The sequence below is a fragment of the Nyctibius grandis genome, chromosome 16, assembly GCF_013368605.1.
Source record: "Nyctibius grandis isolate bNycGra1 chromosome 16, bNycGra1.pri, whole genome shotgun sequence".
NCBI classification, from domain to species: Eukaryota; Metazoa; Chordata; class Aves; order Nyctibiiformes; family Nyctibiidae; genus Nyctibius; species Nyctibius grandis.
This window is the reverse complement of record NC_090673.1, coordinates 423,451-441,500: the sequence shown is the minus strand read 5'-3', so window position 1 is coordinate 441,500 and position 18,050 is coordinate 423,451. Positions and strand designations below refer to the sequence as shown.

At 59.5% G+C, this 18,050-nt stretch overlaps 2 protein-coding genes across 3 annotated transcripts in view; both read left to right on the top strand.

The window, feature by feature from the left end:
- Positions 1 to 9,439, top strand: part of LOC137670991 (collagen alpha-1(I) chain-like) — a 49,759-nt gene extending 40,320 nt beyond the window's left edge. The window contains exons 3-7 of the mRNA XM_068414208.1: positions 2,202 to 2,619; positions 3,512 to 3,994; positions 4,333 to 5,193; positions 6,414 to 6,687; positions 8,608 to 9,439. Of these exons, the coding sequence (XP_068270309.1) occupies positions 2,202 to 2,619; positions 3,512 to 3,994; positions 4,333 to 5,193; positions 6,414 to 6,687; positions 8,608 to 9,439 (2,868 nt within the window). The remainder of the gene's footprint in view (positions 1 to 2,201; positions 2,620 to 3,511; positions 3,995 to 4,332; positions 5,194 to 6,413; positions 6,688 to 8,607) is intronic.
- A 458-nt stretch (positions 9,440 to 9,897) lies between these two features.
- LMX1B (LIM homeobox transcription factor 1 beta) overlaps positions 9,898 to 18,050 on the top strand; it is a 94,340-nt gene continuing 86,187 nt past the window's right edge. For both annotated transcript variants that reach the window (XM_068414060.1, XM_068414059.1), the window contains exons 1-2: positions 9,898 to 10,036; positions 10,350 to 10,536. In XM_068414060.1, the coding sequence (XP_068270161.1) occupies positions 9,898 to 10,036; positions 10,350 to 10,536 (326 nt within the window). The remainder of the gene's footprint in view (positions 10,037 to 10,349; positions 10,537 to 18,050) is intronic.

Below are 18,050 nucleotides of genomic sequence, written 5' to 3'. Positions count from 1 at the left end.
TTTAAGAATTAGAGCCGAGATGTCCGTTCCAGCAGATCCCGGCTCCGCAGCCGGTGCCGCGGGCAGGGGCAGCCCGGGGCTGTCGAGGGTCCCGCACCGCCGGCCGGGGGCTGTCGAGGGTCCCGCACCGCCGGCCCGGGGCTGCCGGGGGTCGGCAGCCTCCGCGGGGGATGGCGCGGAGCCCGCACAGGGAGCGGGGGGGAGGCCGGCTCTCTCCTGCCTTTCTTCTTGTTTCCCTTGAAACCCGCCGCGTTCCCTGCAGCTCTGAGCCAGGATGAAACGCCGAGCGGTGCCGGGGGGTCCTGAGCGGGGGCTTTGAAAGGTGCGGTGCTGGCCTACGGCTGTGGGGCTGAGCGTCTGCTCTAGTATAACAACCCGCTTACTCTAATCATACTGCTGCAGCCAGAATCAGAACTGTAAATGCGTTTTTCGATTAGTTTATATGACGGGCTTCTCGGGGGTTGTGTGTGGGGTTTTTTTGTTTTGTTTTTAAATCGGGCTTAAACAATGCTACGGGTTAAACAAGAGTTTAACTCTCGCTCTGTGTGGACAAGCGACTGAACAAATCAGAGTTTATGCTATCAAACCCCCGGCTTCAAAGATCATCATCGGGCGGGGGCGGGGGGGGCATGCTATCCCCCAAGCTTTCAGGTGACCGAGACTGCAACAGAATGCTTTCACGTCTGCAGGGAACCCACTGAAAATCAGACTTTGGAGTTCTCCATCCACTGTTCCAGGTCTCTGCTTTGTGGTCCCTTTTCACCCAGGCTGACAGGGTGCTCCAGATCTGTGGTAAATGTGACACTTTTGGTACACGTTTATCCGATAACCCGGCTGTTCCTGGGGAACACCTTTCCCTGTGTATTGTGCAAATATTGAACTTCAAAAATACCCGGGGGATCTCCATGGGAAGAGCAAAACCCAGGCTTGGGCTAGCAGCGGGCGAACCCGCTCCGTCCCCCTCTGGCCGTTCTCCCCCGTTTTCCACACGCGGAGGTACCGGACACCGAGACGTGCAATAGAGGCAAAACCGGGCACCGTGACTCCGGCGAAAATGATGCAGATCCCTCATTCTGGCCAAAAATAAAAATGCTCAAATAATTAGAGGAGCAAATGTGTAGTGCGGGGAGGAGTGTCAAATTGGCTCGTCTGTCATTGTCTAAATGAGGCTGAGGGTGAAAGTGTTTATTGTTCGTGATAACCTTTGAGCCCCGGGATCAGAGGATTTCTTTTAGGAAAACACCTTTAGAAGGGATTCCTCTTCAATCCGATGCCACAGCTGAGTTTATATAAGCTTACCTTCCGAGATAACTAGAAATAGTAAGCTTTGTGCTTATTGATAATGGGAGAAAAAAATAGCCGCGTCCTTCCGTGCCTGCCGGGCGGGCCAGGGCGGCGGCAGAGCCGGCAGCCGAGGGGATACGGCGGGGCGCAGCCCGGTGCCGGGCGGTCCGGAGCCCTCACGTCCCCGAGACCTCCAAGGGCTGCTCCAGGTCTCGTGTTGCCAGCACCCAGCGCGTCAGACAACGCAGACATGCAAGAGAAAGGGAGAGGACAAGAAAATGCTGCCAGAAGAGCCTGCAGCTTCGTGTGCATCTTCAGAGCGATCAGTTGGCATCAGGTGAGAACATGTCATGCTGGGGAATTACATCACGCAACCACTCTGCATGACAAGCTGCCAGGCATGTGTGTTCGGGAGCTGGGGAGCAGAAGCCTGTAAGCAAGACGGATCTGAAGCGGAGAGAGGCAGCTCCGCGGGGCTGGGGACTCTCGGCGGAGCAGGAGGCGCCGGGTCCTCCCCGCCCAGGATCTTGCTTTCGGATATGCTCGGGGTTTCTTCGGCGTTATTCCGCTTTCTGTGCGGCACGGACGCTTCAGTGTTTTGCTTCCCTCTTGTCGTACCGTGTGTGCTTAGAGTCCCGAAGCAAATATTTCCACCCCTGCATTCCTTAATGACAGTGCAATAATCACTAATACAAACCAGAAAGGAGCTCTCCGCTCTTCCAGGGAATGCTCAGACCGGCGAGGTTAGCAGCACTATTTATTTGCGCGGTTTCTGATACTTCCCCGTTTTACGTGATCGTTTTCGATTTACAAAGGCAGTTCGGGAGAGCCACAGCCGAAAAGCCCAATCAGATAACGTAACACCATCACCTACCGACTGCGTTTTCTGCTAACTATTAATATCTTTACGTAAAAAGCGATACCGTCGTGCAGGCAAAGCCCTCTCCAAAGTCTTTGTTTTCCACTTCTCCCTTCTCCGCACCGGGCAGAGCAGCCGCGCCGGGGGGAGCGGGGCTCGGTCCATCCCGGCACCGCGCCGGGAACGGACTCCAGCCACCGGCAGCCCGCTGGGCCCGGAGGCTGCAGGGCCGCCCTGTCCGGGGAGAGGGCTCCGCGCCGGCGTCCCCCCGCCCGCAGGACCCCTCGGGAGTGGGCGCTCGCCCCCGCTGCGCCTCGGCCTCCTGCCAGGACGGCACCGGCCGGGGACGGGGCTCCCGCGGGAGGGACGCCTCGAGCGAGGGAAGGGACCGACCCGGACTCCCCGGGACGGTGGGGGCAGGTCCGGGGAGCCGGGGGCTGCCCCGGTGGAGGCTCCCGGTAGAAGCCTGCCCGCGGGTAGCGCGGCGCTGCGCGGGCGCGCAAAGGGCGCGCCGGCGGACCGGTGTCTGCGCGGCCCCGGGGCAGGGCCGGCCTCTTTCTAAGGGCCGGGCCGCGGCCCTGCCTGGCCCACGCATCGCACCGGCGCCACGCGGGGCTCTGGGCGACCGGGGACAGTTTGGGACGGGAGAAGCATCCTGCGCCGTCGGGGCGGCGGGCCGGGCTGCGAGAGGCGCGGAAGGGCCGCGGACACAGGCAGAGCTCCCTCCGCGCTGCGGACCCTGCTCCGCCGCCGAGGTGGCCCTGGCAGCGCGGGGTGCGGAACCGCGGGCGGCCGATGGAGACCGTTTCGACGGGGCCCGGCACCGTCTTGCCCGCGCCGTCCCGGCGCTGCGGGGGAGGAAGGAGAGCGGCTCGGAGCGGCCGTAGTCCGCGCTGCCGTGGGGACCATGGGGGGAAGCATAGTCGTAACCGAGAGGCTGCCGAGCGCCAGGAGGAAACGATTTCTCGTTGTTGGAATTTTGTTGTTTGGTTTTTTTCTTGAAAATCGGGTTTTATTTAGATTCCTCGATTAAACGTATAGAAATGATTATTCTGCAGCGCGTCGAAAAAAGCAGAGGAGCGGCCAGCTCACTCCCCTCTGAGGAGCGGGCCCCCTCCGCGGGGAACACGCTCCCCGCCCGGCGACCGGCCCCGCCGCCCTCGGAAGCCGCACAGGCGCTCCAGCCGCCGCGCCGGCCCGACGGGCCCCAGCGCCGCTCGGCACGGGCAGCCCGGCCGCACCGGGAGCCGGGGCTGCTGCTCTCGGCGCCGCGCCGCAGCACCGCCCGCCCGGCGTCAGGGCCGGCGCCGAGCGCTCGCCGTGCCCGCGGGGCCGTGCCGTGACCGCCGGTCCCTCCTGCCCGGCTAGCGGGGGCCGAGGTCCCGGCCCCGCCGTCAGCGCTGGCCCGGTGCCCCTGTCCGGGCCGCCCCACGCACCTGCCGATTCGCGGGAGGACAAGCAGGAGGTTTGGGGTCGCCTCGTCCCTTCCCGTCCCTCCGACGCACCGCCCCGTCCACGCCTGTGCGGGAGAGGCGGCTCTGCGGAGCGGGTCTCTGCGGGAGCGCGTCCCGCAGGCTGGGGCGGCCCTCGGGACCGGCAGCATCCCGCCGGGGCTCTCGGCCCCCGCCCGCGGCCCCGGGGCACCTGCCGTGTCGCGGCGCGGGGAAGCCACCGACGCGGGCACGGCCCCCGCTGCGCCGGCCCAGCGCGCTCCCCGGGAGAGGCGGAGCGGTGGGGCCCCGCCAGCACCCCCGGGGGCGCCTGGGGGGCTGCGGAACCCCGGGGCCGCGTCGGGGGACCCGAGGGAGCGGGCAGGAGCGCGGGCGCCTGGGGCCCGGCCTGGCAGCACGGGTGGGGAGCGCGGCCGCCCCCCCTCCCGGTGCCGGGCGGCGGGGCCGGTGCGGCGGCCCCGCAGATGAAAGGCTGCGCTCGCAGGCGCGCCCCGCGCCCCCCCGCCCCCGCCCCGCGGGTGCACATGTCAGAGTTCACAGACCTGGCTGCTGCCTTTACAACACTGAGCTGTAAAAGAGCGGATATTAAACCCGTATAATGGATCCAACTCCAAGGAGAGGTTAAATTTCCCAGTGAAACGAAGGTATTTGCCCTGAACTGCGAAAAGACCCCCCCCAGCCCCCCGGGCTGGGAAACCCGCGGAGCCGTCAGAGCCTGGCGGTAAACGCTGCCCCCAGCCCTGCACCTGGCACCGGCCGCCGCGGGGACACATGTGCGCGCCACGCCGCTGCCAGCCGGCGGCCCGGCCTGCCCCGGCCGCCCCGTCGGGTCCCCGTCCTCGCCTGAGCCCCGGGGGCGCGACGGGAGCGGGGTCGGGAGCGAGAGTGCTTCGGTTTGGTCCGAACTGGGCCCGGAGCCGGGAGCCCCGATCCCGGTGTCCGTCACTGCCGCCCCCGGGACTCAGCCGCCTGCCCGGGGCCGCTGGGCCGGGAGGGATGGCCGCTTCGCGGCGGCGCTGGGGCCGGGCCGGGCCACGCGGCTCAGAGCAGGGGGTCGGGGCTGGGAGCCGCGCCCGCTCTTGGCCCGGGAGAGTGACGGGGCTGTGCTGGTGACACGGGCCGTGCCCGAACGCGGGGCCGGGGGAGGTGCGTGGAGGAGGGCCGGAGGGGCTAGGGCTGAGCCGGGCGACCAGGCAGTGGCAGACGGGGCGTCCGGTGCGCGCCGCCAGCGCACCCCCCTCCGCGGGCGCGGCCCTTGCGCGTCGTGCTCTGGCGCCGGGCGAGCCACTGGCCCGCGGCGAGAGGAGGCCAGCGCGGAGCCGCGCCTGTCGCCGCGGGAGCGACCGGGCGGCGGAGCGGCACCGCTCCGGGGCAGCGCGGCCCCGACGGGGCTTGATGCCGAGGCCGGGCCCGCGGCACCCTCGGGCGGACGAGGGGTCCGAGCCCGCCAGTCCCCGCGGCCGCACGGCGAGGCGCTCCGCCGGCGGAGCGGGACGCGGAGCCCAAGTCTGTCTGCCGCGCTGCCCTCAAAAATCCACTTAGGCAAGATGAAGGTGCATGCAAATGAGTGGCGCCTCCTTGCTTGTGCCTTTAATCATGGTAAATTGACTCTAGTTCCTCCAGGCCCCCCGAAAATGCACACAGCGCGCACCGCACCACAGCAGAGCTGGAACTCCCAGCGCGCCGCGCACTCACACGCACCCGCCGCCTTCCCCGGGGCTTTCTGGCTGCTCGGAGCGGCTCCGGCACCCCGTGTGATCCAGCTTTCTCAGCAATTTTCCTACCCAAAAGCTGCCGTGAAGGGAATAGCGCGCAGAGATAGCATCAGGCTGCCTATATCAAAGAGACCCTGCTTAATTAAAATACTGGCTCGGTGTTCGCCGCCTTCCACGCGGCGCGGCCTCCGACCGCGGTCTGCCGGCCCGGTCCCCCCGGGACGGCGCGGGGCTTCCCCGGCTCCCCGGGCGGGGGTCGGGCCCTTTGAAGGGCTGCGGCGGCCCCGGAGCGCAGACCCCGCCGGCTCCAGCCCACCCACCCACCGGCCGCGCCCAGCCGGGCACCTTGGCGGCCTCGCTGCGGCCGGACCCGGTCCCCGGCGCTGGTCCCACTCCAGCGCGGCTCGGTCACCGGCTCCGTGAGGCTGCCGGGCGAGCAGGGACCCTCCGCGGGGCCGGGGGGCAGCCGGTCCGGCGAACAGGCCGGTCCCCGGAGGGCGGCTGCGAGGCGTGGGGAGGCTCCGCGTGGTTCACGGCAAGCGTTTGTTTGCGCTACTGAGCAACAGCCCAATAATTTATTGTTATTGTTATTAGTAAGTACACTTTGCAGCTCGCTTACATTTATCCTTCCGAGGGAGGGAGAGCGGGCTGCATCAGTCATCGCCGAGCCGGCGGCGGCTCTTCCCGGGCAGGGGGCCGCGGCGCCGGGCGATGTGACTGCTCCGCACGACGGCCCGGCCCGCCGGGCGCTGCAGCGGCGGCCGTCGGCTGGGAGGCACCGCGCCGCGGGCACCGCCGCTGGGGGATCGGTCGGAGCCCCCGCCGGTCTCCGTCCCAGTGGCTGCACCCGCGACAAGCTCGGCCCCGGCCCGCCGTGCAGCCGGGCCGGTTCCGCCGCGCTCCCCGAGCGCCGCCCGCCGCAGGCAGGTTCCCGGGCAGCGATGCTTCGGTGTCGGGCGCGGAAAGGGCCGGGGCTCCGCGGGGCAGCGAGCCGCAGAGTCCAGCTGTGGGTGGACAAAAACAGGACAAAGTGAGCTGGTGCCTCGTAGCTGACCCGCGGGGCTCCCGCCGAGGCGGGAGGCCGGTCCGGTCCGCCCCGTCTAGAGGCGGGCAGCGCCGCCGGCTCCCCGCGGGGCAGCACCCGGTACCTCCGGCCCCGCTCCCGCCCGCCCCGGGCCGCCCGGCCCCGCGGGCGCTGCTCGACCCGGCTGACCCCGGCCCCGCTCCTGCTCCCGGCCCCGCTCCCGGCCGGGCCCCGCCGCGCCCGCGAGAGCCCCGGCGTTCCGCCGCGCGCCGGCAGGGGGCAGGCTGCGCCCGAGGCCCCGCCGCACCGGGCAGCCGAGCCGGGCCGGGCCGGACCCAGGCGAGCCGGGCCAGGGTCAGCCGGGGCGGGCCGGGCAGGGTCGTGGGCGCTGCGCGGTCACCGCCTCCCCCGGCCGGGGTGCATCCCCGCACCCGCGGATCCGGCAGCGCACCCCGCGGGGCTACACACACTGTGCGGCTGGACCGCACGCCCCGCACCAGCGGAATCACCGCACCCTGCGGAGCGCCCCGAGCGCTGCGGGCACGGCGCCCAGGGCAGCACCCCTGGCACGCCGCGGGGGCGCGCCCGCCGCAGCCGGGGGAACGGGCGGTGCTTGTTGGTACCGGGGGGACCCCGCGCTGCGCCAGGCATGCAGGCATGCCCCCGCATGCAGGCTGCCAGGGCGCACAGACACCCCCGCACCCGGCCGGGGTCGGCACGCTTACGCAGGGCGCGGGGAGTTCCTCTGTTCTCGCTGTCGAGCAGCCCGGGGCCCCTCGCTGTCCCGAGCGGGCACACGCGCGAGCGCTGAGCGAGGCGGTTCTGTCACGCACATCGGCAGACCCACGGAGGAGCCCTGAGCTGAGCCCCCGCAGCGCTCCCCGCAGCGCCTGGCACACGTGTGCGTGTGCACCGGGAGGGACAGACGGACGAGGACAAGGGGCCGGGGCGGCCGGTCCCGAGGGAGCGGGACTGGCGGCCGCAGCGGAGGGTTTGTGCGAGCGGGCAGCCCCGCTGCAGCGGCCGCGGAAGCTCCTCGGGCGGGCTCAGCCCTCTGTTATTTATTCCGGTGCTTCACTCTTCCCTGCCTTGTTTAGGAAATGCAGAATTGTGACTGGCTGCATTTCTTGCTCGTCTCTAAAAATTAAAACAAAACACCTCAAAACAAAACGATTTGCCTTGCAAATAAATAGAGAATTAGAACCAAGCCACGGGGAGGTGGGGTTGCGTTAGTCTTGGTTTGGTTTTATTTCTGTGATGGTTTTGCGCGTGGGTGTTTTAATTGTATTTTGTTCTTCGTTAAAAGCGCTATATAAACCGAGTATAACACCTCATCGAATTGTTCTCGGGGTAAGAGGCAGGGAAAATAATTAACCTGTGCAGCGTTCGTACACACACACGGCAAGAAGCAACAAATCTTTGGTGTGATATTTGTGAGTAAAAGCCCACGAACAAAGATTGAATTATTGCTGCGGGTGCGAGTTTGGGAGGGTTCCCGCTCCGCTCTCAACTGTCCCGCCGCACAGCCTTGCTTTTTTTTTTTTTTTTTTTTTTCTTCTTCTTCTTTTTTAATGAGAATTTACGAAAACTACTGTGGAGAGGAAAAAGGGGCTCTAATTTTCCTCGCAATTGTAGAAGATAATTTGAAGGAAGCCCTGAGTGACGGAGAACACTGAATCCTTACGCAAAAATAGGAGGGAAACATAAAAAATTAATGTAAACGAGAAGCTTTTTTCTCCACTGATTGAACTCTGAAATCTTTTATCTTGATCTCAGAATTAAATAATCATATATTATTTTTTCAGCATTAGCTACAAAGGTTTTCAGATTTGTACTGTCCAGACCAAAAATCAAATAAGCTCTATTACTGAAAACCCCTTCCAAAATATTTAACTTAAACATAATCACGAATTTATTTCAGAGACGTTTCTGTACGAAAACGGCATAAAAAGGCGGCTTTATCTTAAGACCCAGAAAAAGAAGCATTAAGTAATTCAAGTTAACACTTGTCCCGCCTTATTAAATATCAATATTTTGGGAGCATTACAAAATAAGCTCCCTTCCTTCGGCAGGGTCACAGCACATCATGGGTCACATTAAGAACTCTGCACCGAATCCTTTCCGGATTTTTATTTCCGCAGATTTAGATTTTTAACGGTACCGGCAGAAAAACAAAAACGAAAGGAAAGCCCGAGACGCGGGGTTTCAGGCGCTCTCCCTCTAGCACGGGGAGATCGGCGGGTATCGCTTTTCTCATTTGTTTTGTTTCCTAAGACGGAATAAAGGAGCGCAGCGTGTTCAAACGCGGCGATTTCTGCACCCGCACGTTGTGTGCAAACGCACGCGCCGCACACCCAACCGGAGCCTCTCCGCCTTCGGACGCGGTACCGATTCAGCGCGCTACAGCGCAGCACGCCCCGAGCCCCGCGGCACAAGCGGGAAGCGCGATTTAGGGAGCGGGACCCGGAGCGGGGCCGCCGTCGATCGCTCCCGGGCCGCCGCCGCGGGAGGCTCCCGCAGCTCCCGGGCGGGCGCGGGGCCGCCGGACGCTCCCCCGGGGCCGCGCCTGCCGCTGGGCGCCGACCCCGCGGCCGGACTCTCCCGCGGGGAGCCCCGCCGCGACGGTGCGGAGCCGCCCGCGCCCCGTCCCGCGTCCCCGCCGGCGCCGCTGCCCCGAGGGACGGTCCCGCCGCCACCTGCCGCGGCCCGGCGGGGACGCGCGCTGCTACCTACCCCGGGCAGGGCAGGAGCCAGGAGCCGCCGTCGGACCGGCCGCGGGGCGGGGAGCGGAGCGGCCGGGGCCCCGCTCCGCCGCGATCCTCGGCGGCTGCGCTCGCACTCCCCCCCCCGGCCCCGGGCCCCGGCCCGCGGGGGCGCGCCCCAGGCCCGCGCTGACCCGCGCCCGCTTCGCCGCTCGGCCGCGCCGGCCGCCCCGGGGTGCGTGGAGCCCGCCTGCCCCGCGCCCCGGGCGCCGCCGCGCTTCGGGGGCCGCGGGGGCCCGGCGGGGCCAGGGCACTATTTGACGTCGAGGAGACGGATCACCGCGGCGCAGCGATACGGCGCGCACCAATGGAGTTCAAATGTCAGCAAGTTTGAGGAGGGGTGAGGCGCCGGGGGGTGTGTTCCTCCGCCGCGGCCCCTGCTCTAAACGGCGCGGCTCCTCGGGACGCCGCATGGCACATGGGCTGCGGAGCGCCGGGGAAGCCCCGCCGCCCCGCCCGGCCCCGCCGCGCCGCTCCGCCCGGCCCGGCCCGGCCCGGCCCCGGGAGGGCCCTCCGCGGAGGGCGTGGGGCTCCGGCGCTGCCGGCGAGCAGGTGACACCGCGGGCTGCCCCGCGCCGTGTGCGCGGCATGTGCGCGCCCGTGTAGCGCGGGCTGCCCCCATGGGCAGCGGCGCCGGCTCCTTCCTCTGCCCCCCGTCTCTGGAAGCGCAGGCAGGAAACGCTCCTCATGTCTCCCAGATAAAAATAAAAGCGTCTCCCTCCTCCCGGCCGCAGAGTGTCCCCGCGCTCGGCCAGACGCGGGGCTGAGCCGGCCCCGCCGCGCCTCTCCCGCCGCCCGCCCCATGGACATCGCAACAGGTCCCGAGTCCTTGGAAAGGTGCTTTACGCGGGGCCAGTCGGACTGCTCAAAGATGCTGGACGGTATTAAAATGGAAGACCACCCTCTGCGCTCGGGTCCGGCCACGTTAGGAGTGCTGCTGGGTGAGTTGCCGCTCGCTTCTCGGCTGCGCCGAAAGCCGGCCCCGTGCTCCGCTCCGTGCCCGGGGCTGCTCTCCGGCGGGGCCCGGCCCGGGCTGGGCTGTGCGGGCTGCGGCCGCCTCGCCCCGGGCTGCCGGCGGGCGCGGAACTTTCTCACCGACGTTTGCGGGGCGCGGGCTCGGCGGCAGCCGTCAGGCTCGGTGTCGCCGAGCTGCGGGGGTCGGCTGGGCTGCGGGGCCGGGGGGAGCGGGTGGGGGGTCGGGCCGGGGAAGCGGGGCCGGGGCAGGCGCTTCATGCCGCTGTCTGCCGTTCGCAGGGTCGGACTGCCAGCACCAGGCCGTCTGCGAGGGCTGCCAGCGGCCCATCTCGGACCGGTTCCTGATGCGGGTGAACGAGTCCTCCTGGCACGAGGAGTGCCTGCAGTGCGCGGCGTGTCAGCAAGCCCTCACCACCAGCTGCTACTTCCGGGACCGAAAGCTCTACTGCAAGCAGGACTACCAACAGTAAGGGCGCGCTGCGGCCGCCGGGGCCCGGCCGCCGGCGGGGGAGCCCCGGCCCGGCCCGGCGGCGCTCTGCGGCTCGCAGCGTGTTTGCGAGCGGGCCACCGCCGCGGTGCCGGCGCCCGGAGCGTGGCGGAGCGGGGACGCGCCGCGCCGGGGCCCGCGGGTGGCGGCCCCGGGGAGCGGGGACCCCGGCGCCGCGGCGGGCTGGAGACGGGCGGCAGCGGGCGGGACTGGAGGGGCTGAGCGGGAGCGCCCGTCCCCAGCCGGGAGCTGTCCCCCGCCCCGGGGCTCCGCAGCGCTCGGACCCGCCGCGGTCCGGGACCCTGCGGCGCCGTCGGAGGGGGGCGGCGGCGGAGGGGCGGCCCGTTTCGGTCAGGCCCGGCTTTGCCCCGCTCCGCTCGGCCCGGCCCGCCGCGGCTGTGGCCGCCCGGGCAGCAGTCGCGCTCGGAGCCGCCCGCGGGGCCATTCTGCCCGGGGCGAGCCCCGTCCCGCCGCCGCCCGCAGCCGCGCCGGGAGCCCCGCGGAGCGGCCCGCCGCCAGCCTCGGCCAGAGCCCGGGCGCTGAGCTGCCGCGGAGCGGGGCGGCCGAGGCGGGCTGCCCGCCGGCGGGGCCCGACGGGGCCGTCGGTGCGCTGCCGCGGGGCGAGCCCGGGCGCGGGGCCGCCGCCGTCCCGCCGAGCCGCCGTCGGGCGCGGAGGGTGCGCGGGCGGGCGCGGCGGTGCCCGCGGGGCCCAGCCGCAGGGACTGGCGCCGGCCGTGCTTCCGCGGCCGGCCGCGGCAGGAGGAGCCGGGCGCTGGCCCCGTCCCTCCCGGCCCGGGCGCTGCCCGCGCTTTATGTCGCTCAGGCTTTATCCCCAAATGTCAGGCTTTGTCGGGAGGCGGCCCCCCGCCGCGCCGCGTCCCTGCGCGGAGACAGAGCCCCTGCCCCGCGCCGTGTTTGTCCTCCCCTGCAGAAGCCCACTTCATGCTTGTCACCGAAATTGAGGATCCTTTTTGTGCCGGGAGGGGGGCGAACATGGGCACTTCAATCACTAGGACATAATATGGCTCTGCTAGAAGTCTGGCAACAAACAAAGAACAACAACTATTGGTTTGCATCAACTTTTGTCAGGCATTCAGCAGGCTTCCAGAAAGGCCTGAAGTGGCTTAGTGGCAACAATGTGCATTTCATAGCTACAGCATGAAAATCCATCTCCATGGAAACTGGTAGTAAATGCTAACATGACATGCTGAGTATAAATATTGTTAGGGTTATAACTCTTGTATAAATGGCCCAGATAAATGTCCCCCTGTTTAGGAATTACAACAAAACGTGTTATTTCGTACCGCAGCCCTCACCAGCACGCTACCAGAGAGTCCGCCACGGGCCCCGGGCGCTTCACACGAAAGTAGCCCGGAGCTTGCCTCCGCTGGGCCGTCGTGATCCTGCCCTCGCGCCGGCCGGGGTTCAGCGTTGTCTGTGTTTTCTCATACCCCTGCGTAGGGAGCGTGTCTGCGGACTTTGTCTTTTAGTTCTACGCGAAATGAAACACCCCGTGGTAGCTATAGTTGTAGATCAATGCAACTTCTGCCTCTGTAGGTAGTACTACCTTAGATATTTTTGTGATTAGGAAATAATTTAGAATAGTCTTTAGGCTACCTAAAAAAGCATTATTTGGCAATGTGAATATTTACATTAATTACAAACAAACGTACCCTCTAAGTCCCTTCTTTAGATTCTGTAAAATAAAAGATAATGCTTCGCAACTTAAAAAGCAAGATTGTAGACTATTGCTTTGTAAAAAGAAAAATACTTTTCTGACTGAAAATAGAAATGTCACCGCTTCAGAACTTTCCGTATTATCAAAGGTGTCCAGTTGTATAGGGGGGAAATGGGGTAACCAGGCTGACGAGCAATAAAAAGATATCAACATGTTAGCCTTTGTTGAATCCCAGCACCTAGTGTGACATGACATGGTAACCTGCTGTGTGTGCCCCTAAGGACTGACAGCAGCAGCAGCTCATGGAAAGGGGAGGGGAGACACGGTAAATCAAAATTTGTTTTCTCTGAAATTTTATTAGCCCCAAAGAGCAAACACGTGAAACTACGCTGACATTGTTTGTGTGCTTTCCCTGCCTGCTGCCTTTTGGACTCGGAGAAATATTCTTTTATGATAAAGGATAAAAATAGCTGTTCATGCATGCATGCGGTTCTCGGGGGCTGTGCGATGCAGATGATCGGTTGTATCAGTAAGAGCGTGGAGGGAGGAGTGAAGCCATGAGCAAGTTGTGCAAGTGATCTCCAGCGTGCCGGTGCAGCCATCATCCCGCGCTGTAACCTACCGGGACGCGAAATGCCTGCGTGCTCAGTAAGCGCGCCTCGGAGGAGTGAGATGGAGCGGTGTCAGTGCAGAGCAAGACCAGTATCACTAAAATCAGATGCTTTTTGTTGTCCTGAGTCCTACTTACAGATCTCTGGGAAAAAAAAATAAGAGGGAGAATAAAGATTACATAAATATCTTAGTTACTGAAATTTGCTTTAAATAGGTTTTTCTGTACGTAGTAATGCAATTTAAAGGTCAGATTTCTCCAGAACTCCCAGGACTATAATCAAGTGCTGTGTGTATATCTTTGGAAAACTGGTGTCTCGTCTTTCTAATGAAAGCAAGCTTCTGATGGGTCAGATATCAGACCTTAAACCTTTCACTGGGTCAGGAATGATTCCTGCCCATCCTTGGATGAGGGCGGTTCACATTAGGGGGAAGGGTGAAAACATTTTTCTATTTTTTTTTTTATAAAAATGTTGGCTGTTTGAAGCTACCCCTGTGCTTGGAATGTTAGAGTAAATCCTGGGCGAGACAGATTAGTGGCCCAAGCACAGTTTGAAGTAGTCAGAGGTGCCCGATAAGTGTAATTTATCACAAAAATATCATCGGTACGTCAGTGGGACCAGCATCTAGGCTATGCCTGTATTTTAGACTCTTTTTGTACAAGCCATTCAACAAATTTTTGCACGAGTACATCCTGATCTTTTGATATAACGCAAAGTACTTATTTTGCTAAAATTTAAGATTTTGAGTGTCACAGGTACATTTAATTGCAAGGTTTTTAAGGGGAAAAAAATAGAGTAGTACAATGGCACCAGGGAGGCTGACTCTCGCGAGCCCAAGTCAAACAGAATCTCTTTGATTTTAACGAGAGCTTTGCCAAATTGCAGGGCTGTTGCACATTTGGAACCTTACACTTACACTTTTTTTTTCTTTAAAAGATGTTTTGTTTCTGACAAACTGAAACCTTCAGAATGAATGTTTATCAAAAATAGGGGTTTGCAATAGTTATGTTCCAGTTCTTTGCTGAAATGAATTTATTTATTGTACCACTCATAACAGTGCTTCCTGCTATAAAACATTAATAATTATAAATACTACATTTCTTTCCCATTTGTATATTTTCATTTTTTTGTGGCTGTGCTTTTCTGGTTTGTTTTTATCGCACTACTCAGTGTTACATAACGATTTGCCCTAGTTATTGCTGATACTAAAAAAAGATATGCTATGTTTCAGGTTACATCTTTCATATGTAAGAAATACATATAATTTCTAGAAAGATCCATATTCCTATTCTAGCTTTGAAAAGAAAGGCTGTAAAAGAGATCATTTATTCAAGGGACAGGATAGCAAGCAATCACAGCTGCTATTTCGTAATTTTTTGTTAGTGTATTGTAAGTTTTGTTTAGGATGGGAAAGAGAAATATTTAGATTTTTGTTAGATTCTTCCAGGTGTGTCAGGCATTGTTTTAGCATCGTTATTGGATGCTATTGAAAAAGACTTACCGTATATTTCTGGTATGTCTTTATACTGTTCTTCATCTTTGAGTCCTTTCTCGTCAGCGACTGGGCTTGTTTTTTACGTACAATCAGAGCGGAGCAGCGTGTACCTTGCAGGGAGGAAGGAAAATGCTGCGGAGCCTCGTTGCTGTAGGGGAGCGTTACCCTCTGCAGAGTCTGGAAATTCTTTCACATGAGTATGAGACTGAGGCTGATGTCGCCCAGTTCAGTTGCATTTTGTATTTGAAATGAGACAAAAGCTTCCTATTCTTAAATCTCTCTTATTTTTGTGAGTGTTATTTTTCTTGCAGAGAGCGCGAGCACAGGCTGTGGAATGTAGGCAGGATCCGCGGTACAAGAGGTGACTTGAGCTCCCAGATTCTGCTACGCGCAGAACGGGTAATAACTATTTGCTATCAGGAAGATTTTACTTGTTTTCAGGTTTACTTTTTTTTTTTTAACTGCGGAGCACCAGACGTGCCGTTACGCTCATCAGTGCAATCGTTCATCATCTGAACTCGGCAGAATCGTGCAGAGCAGTGGTGTCCCCCTGCGTTTCGTTTGCCTCTCGCGTCAGGCTGGCACTAGTCCTTGTGCGTGTGTCGTCAGGAAACAGCACAAAAACTGATTGAAACTTAGAGATGAGGAGTAGCCTAAGAACATGCCCAGGACGTGGAGTAATGATTAAAGTTATGTCATCCACTAAAAATGCTTTTCAAAGTCGCTGAAACGCTCTGGCATTTTTGCTGAAAATCCAGCCAGCCCTGCGCTATCGGACACATCAGCCCCATTAAAAATTCTCTGTACGGTCAGGCTTTCGTAGCGCCTCGAAACAACTCCCGAAGCGGGAGCGCTGAGGAAACGTAGCTGTTATTTCTGCCGGTGACGTCAGCAGAGTGGCCGCGGCCGGGCAGAGCCCCCGCAGGTCCCCCCGCGCCCGCAGGAATCCATCCCCGCAGCACTGGGATGGCTGCGGGGCAGAGCACGGCACTGGCCGGGCAGGGCAGCCACCGGCCTGGAGCTGGACAGGGGCCGGGCTGGGTGAATACGAGCAGGGATCAGGCAGGGAACGTGCTTGGGGAGTTTGGGGAGACATTTTGGTTTTCTGCTATAATCACAGTAACCTTCCTGCACAAAATAATTGCAACACTAATACGTAATTTCCACTAATCCATGGCAGAAGGTGATAGGCAGGATCTTCCTACAATGTAGGCAATATGCAATTAGATTAATGAGAGGATAATTTATAGTGCTTAACTACTGACCCGAGAAAAAATAACCAATAAATATGAAATACACTGCAAAAATTTCTTCGCTGAAATACGTAACAAACGGGAATGTTTTGTATTCTGTTTAGAAATCGCATCTATTACTTTTTGGCCTAAACTTTCGAACTAGTTCAAAGGCATGCATCGCACCTTTTCAACTATCAATAATATATCGCGATAAAATAGCTGGATTATATTGTCTCTTCTTAGACTAATTATGTTATTAGTGTATTTCAACTGTAAGTATATACCCCTCTTGCTTGCCTCTGTTCTGGAGCAACCTATAAAGCGTGGTACATCTTAAACCGCTTACTACTCTGGGGGACTGGAAAGGTGGGCGCATATTTAGTAACAAGTAGAGGCTGCTTGATTTAGTCAGAGAGTTGGAAAGAAATATTCAGGAGAAAAAGGAGTGTGCTTTTCATAACGCAGCTGTGATTTTTATCTTTCATACCAGACGAGATTCGAATTTATACTAAATCTGCTACTTCTTGTTGTAACAGGGATTGATTTCATTTCCTTTAATCTCTCCTTCTCCTGGAATCAAGAGTACAGCAGATACAGTAAATTATTAGACGAGAGCCTGAGTTCCCTACGCGCAGTGTGCAAGTCAGCGGGGGGTTTCCGCGCCCCAGGAGAGCGGTCGGGGCCGTCCCCGGTGCGGTGGCACAGGCGCTGGCAGCCCCGCGCCGGGAGCGAGGGACACGCGTGTCGGGGCGCATGGCCACACGTGTGCTCGCCCCCCGCCCCGCACACGTGCGCGGAGGAGCCCACGGACGCCTGCTGACGTGCTCGGTGGGGTGATCTGCGGGGAAAGAGAGGGATTAGTAGGATACTTCATTTTTCCTGTCATTGCTAGGCTGAGAGCAGGCGAGTACGTTTTCTGTCTGCCTGGTTTGCACAATGCTCCTGGTGCTGTTCAGTCGTTGTGGCAGTTCTGGAAGAATGTAGTGTGTAAATATAACGGTAACGTTTCATGGTAATACTAGAAAGGGGTTTTCTGCTGCTTGGGCTGGCTTGGACCATGCCACGAGTTGCATAAAACACGGGTTCACAAAAAGGCTGGGAATTTTAAACCCCAGCGAGATGGAAAAAGACCGTTAGAGTATCCTCTGTGAGGGGTGTTCTAGGGCAAACGACATGCGGAAAAAACACGGATAAATGCTTCTCGTTGCCTGCGTTTTTTTTGCCTGCATGAGATGTCATGTTATTGCTCAAGTGAGGTAAGAAAGCAAGCAAATAAATAAAACTGTGCAGTGAATTGTACAGTAATCTCCAGTAAAGGTAAACACAGCGGGTATTGCTCTTGGATGGTTTAGTGTGGTAGAAAGGTTTTTTTGGCGTGATTTGGGGATGATTGCATTACTCACGAGGCAAAGATTGACTCATAATGGAATGACAGTTTCTTGTTCGTTACAAAGTATAAATCCCCCAGCTTTGCTCTGAAACAAAGAGTAAGGTTAGTTGTAAGTAACAACGTGAGGTGAACCTTGGCAGCTGTGGCTCTAGCAGCCGAGTTACTTCGGATTTAGATGGGCGCAATTAAGAACAGAAATTTCCTTTCTTTAAGTGAATTGGAATATCAAGTGGGCAGGGAATGATTATCAAACATGCACCTTGCAGAATATGTAATTGTGGTATGCTGTATCTAAAGCTATGAATTAAAACTGATTTTTGTTTGATAAAAAAGTATTAGATACTTTTTTAGAAAGCAGAGGTGTTTTCTGAGTTAAGGTATTTTTAAAAATGTAACAGGGAGATAAGATTATTTTGCAGCAGCCGGAGCTTTAACAGCACTGGTAACATTTAGGGAAGGAGACACCACTTTTCTCCATTGGTAACTAAGTAAAAAAAATACGTGAACAACTTTGTATCTAATTTAAAATAAATGTTGAAAGTAAAGCTAGACTTCTGAGTTGAAGAAGAGACCATTAAAAAAAAAGAGAAAAAAATGACAATACTTGTAAAATGAGCTGACTTTTGGTATTAAATGTAATGCTCTTTGGTGTTTGTAACTGCATGCTATATAGATCTCAAATCTTGCATGCCTTGTTCAGGCAAATTATTCACTGTTTCTAGATGCCTGTTTAAATTCAACATAAAATTGAGGCAGATCTTTGACTTTTTTTTTTAATGCTAACCTTACATTTACTCTAAGTTCCTGGACTTGCTTTGGCTGAAATACTGTCTTGCTTTTGTTTTACTTTCTGATACGTCTGCAGCTGCGTTGAACGTATCTTGACAAACGCGTCCAATCGCTGACTAAGGCCGTCCCCGAGACCAGAGCCAGCCCCTGGCATCAGCGGGTGCTGGGGGACGTCGGGGCGTTACTGCTGCGAGAGGGGTGTGAGAGTGGACGGGGGCTTCTGCGCCCTGGGCCGGAACAGGCAGTTCTTGAAACGGCCGTTGTGCAAAGCAGGCTCTGGGTGTTCCCGAACAAA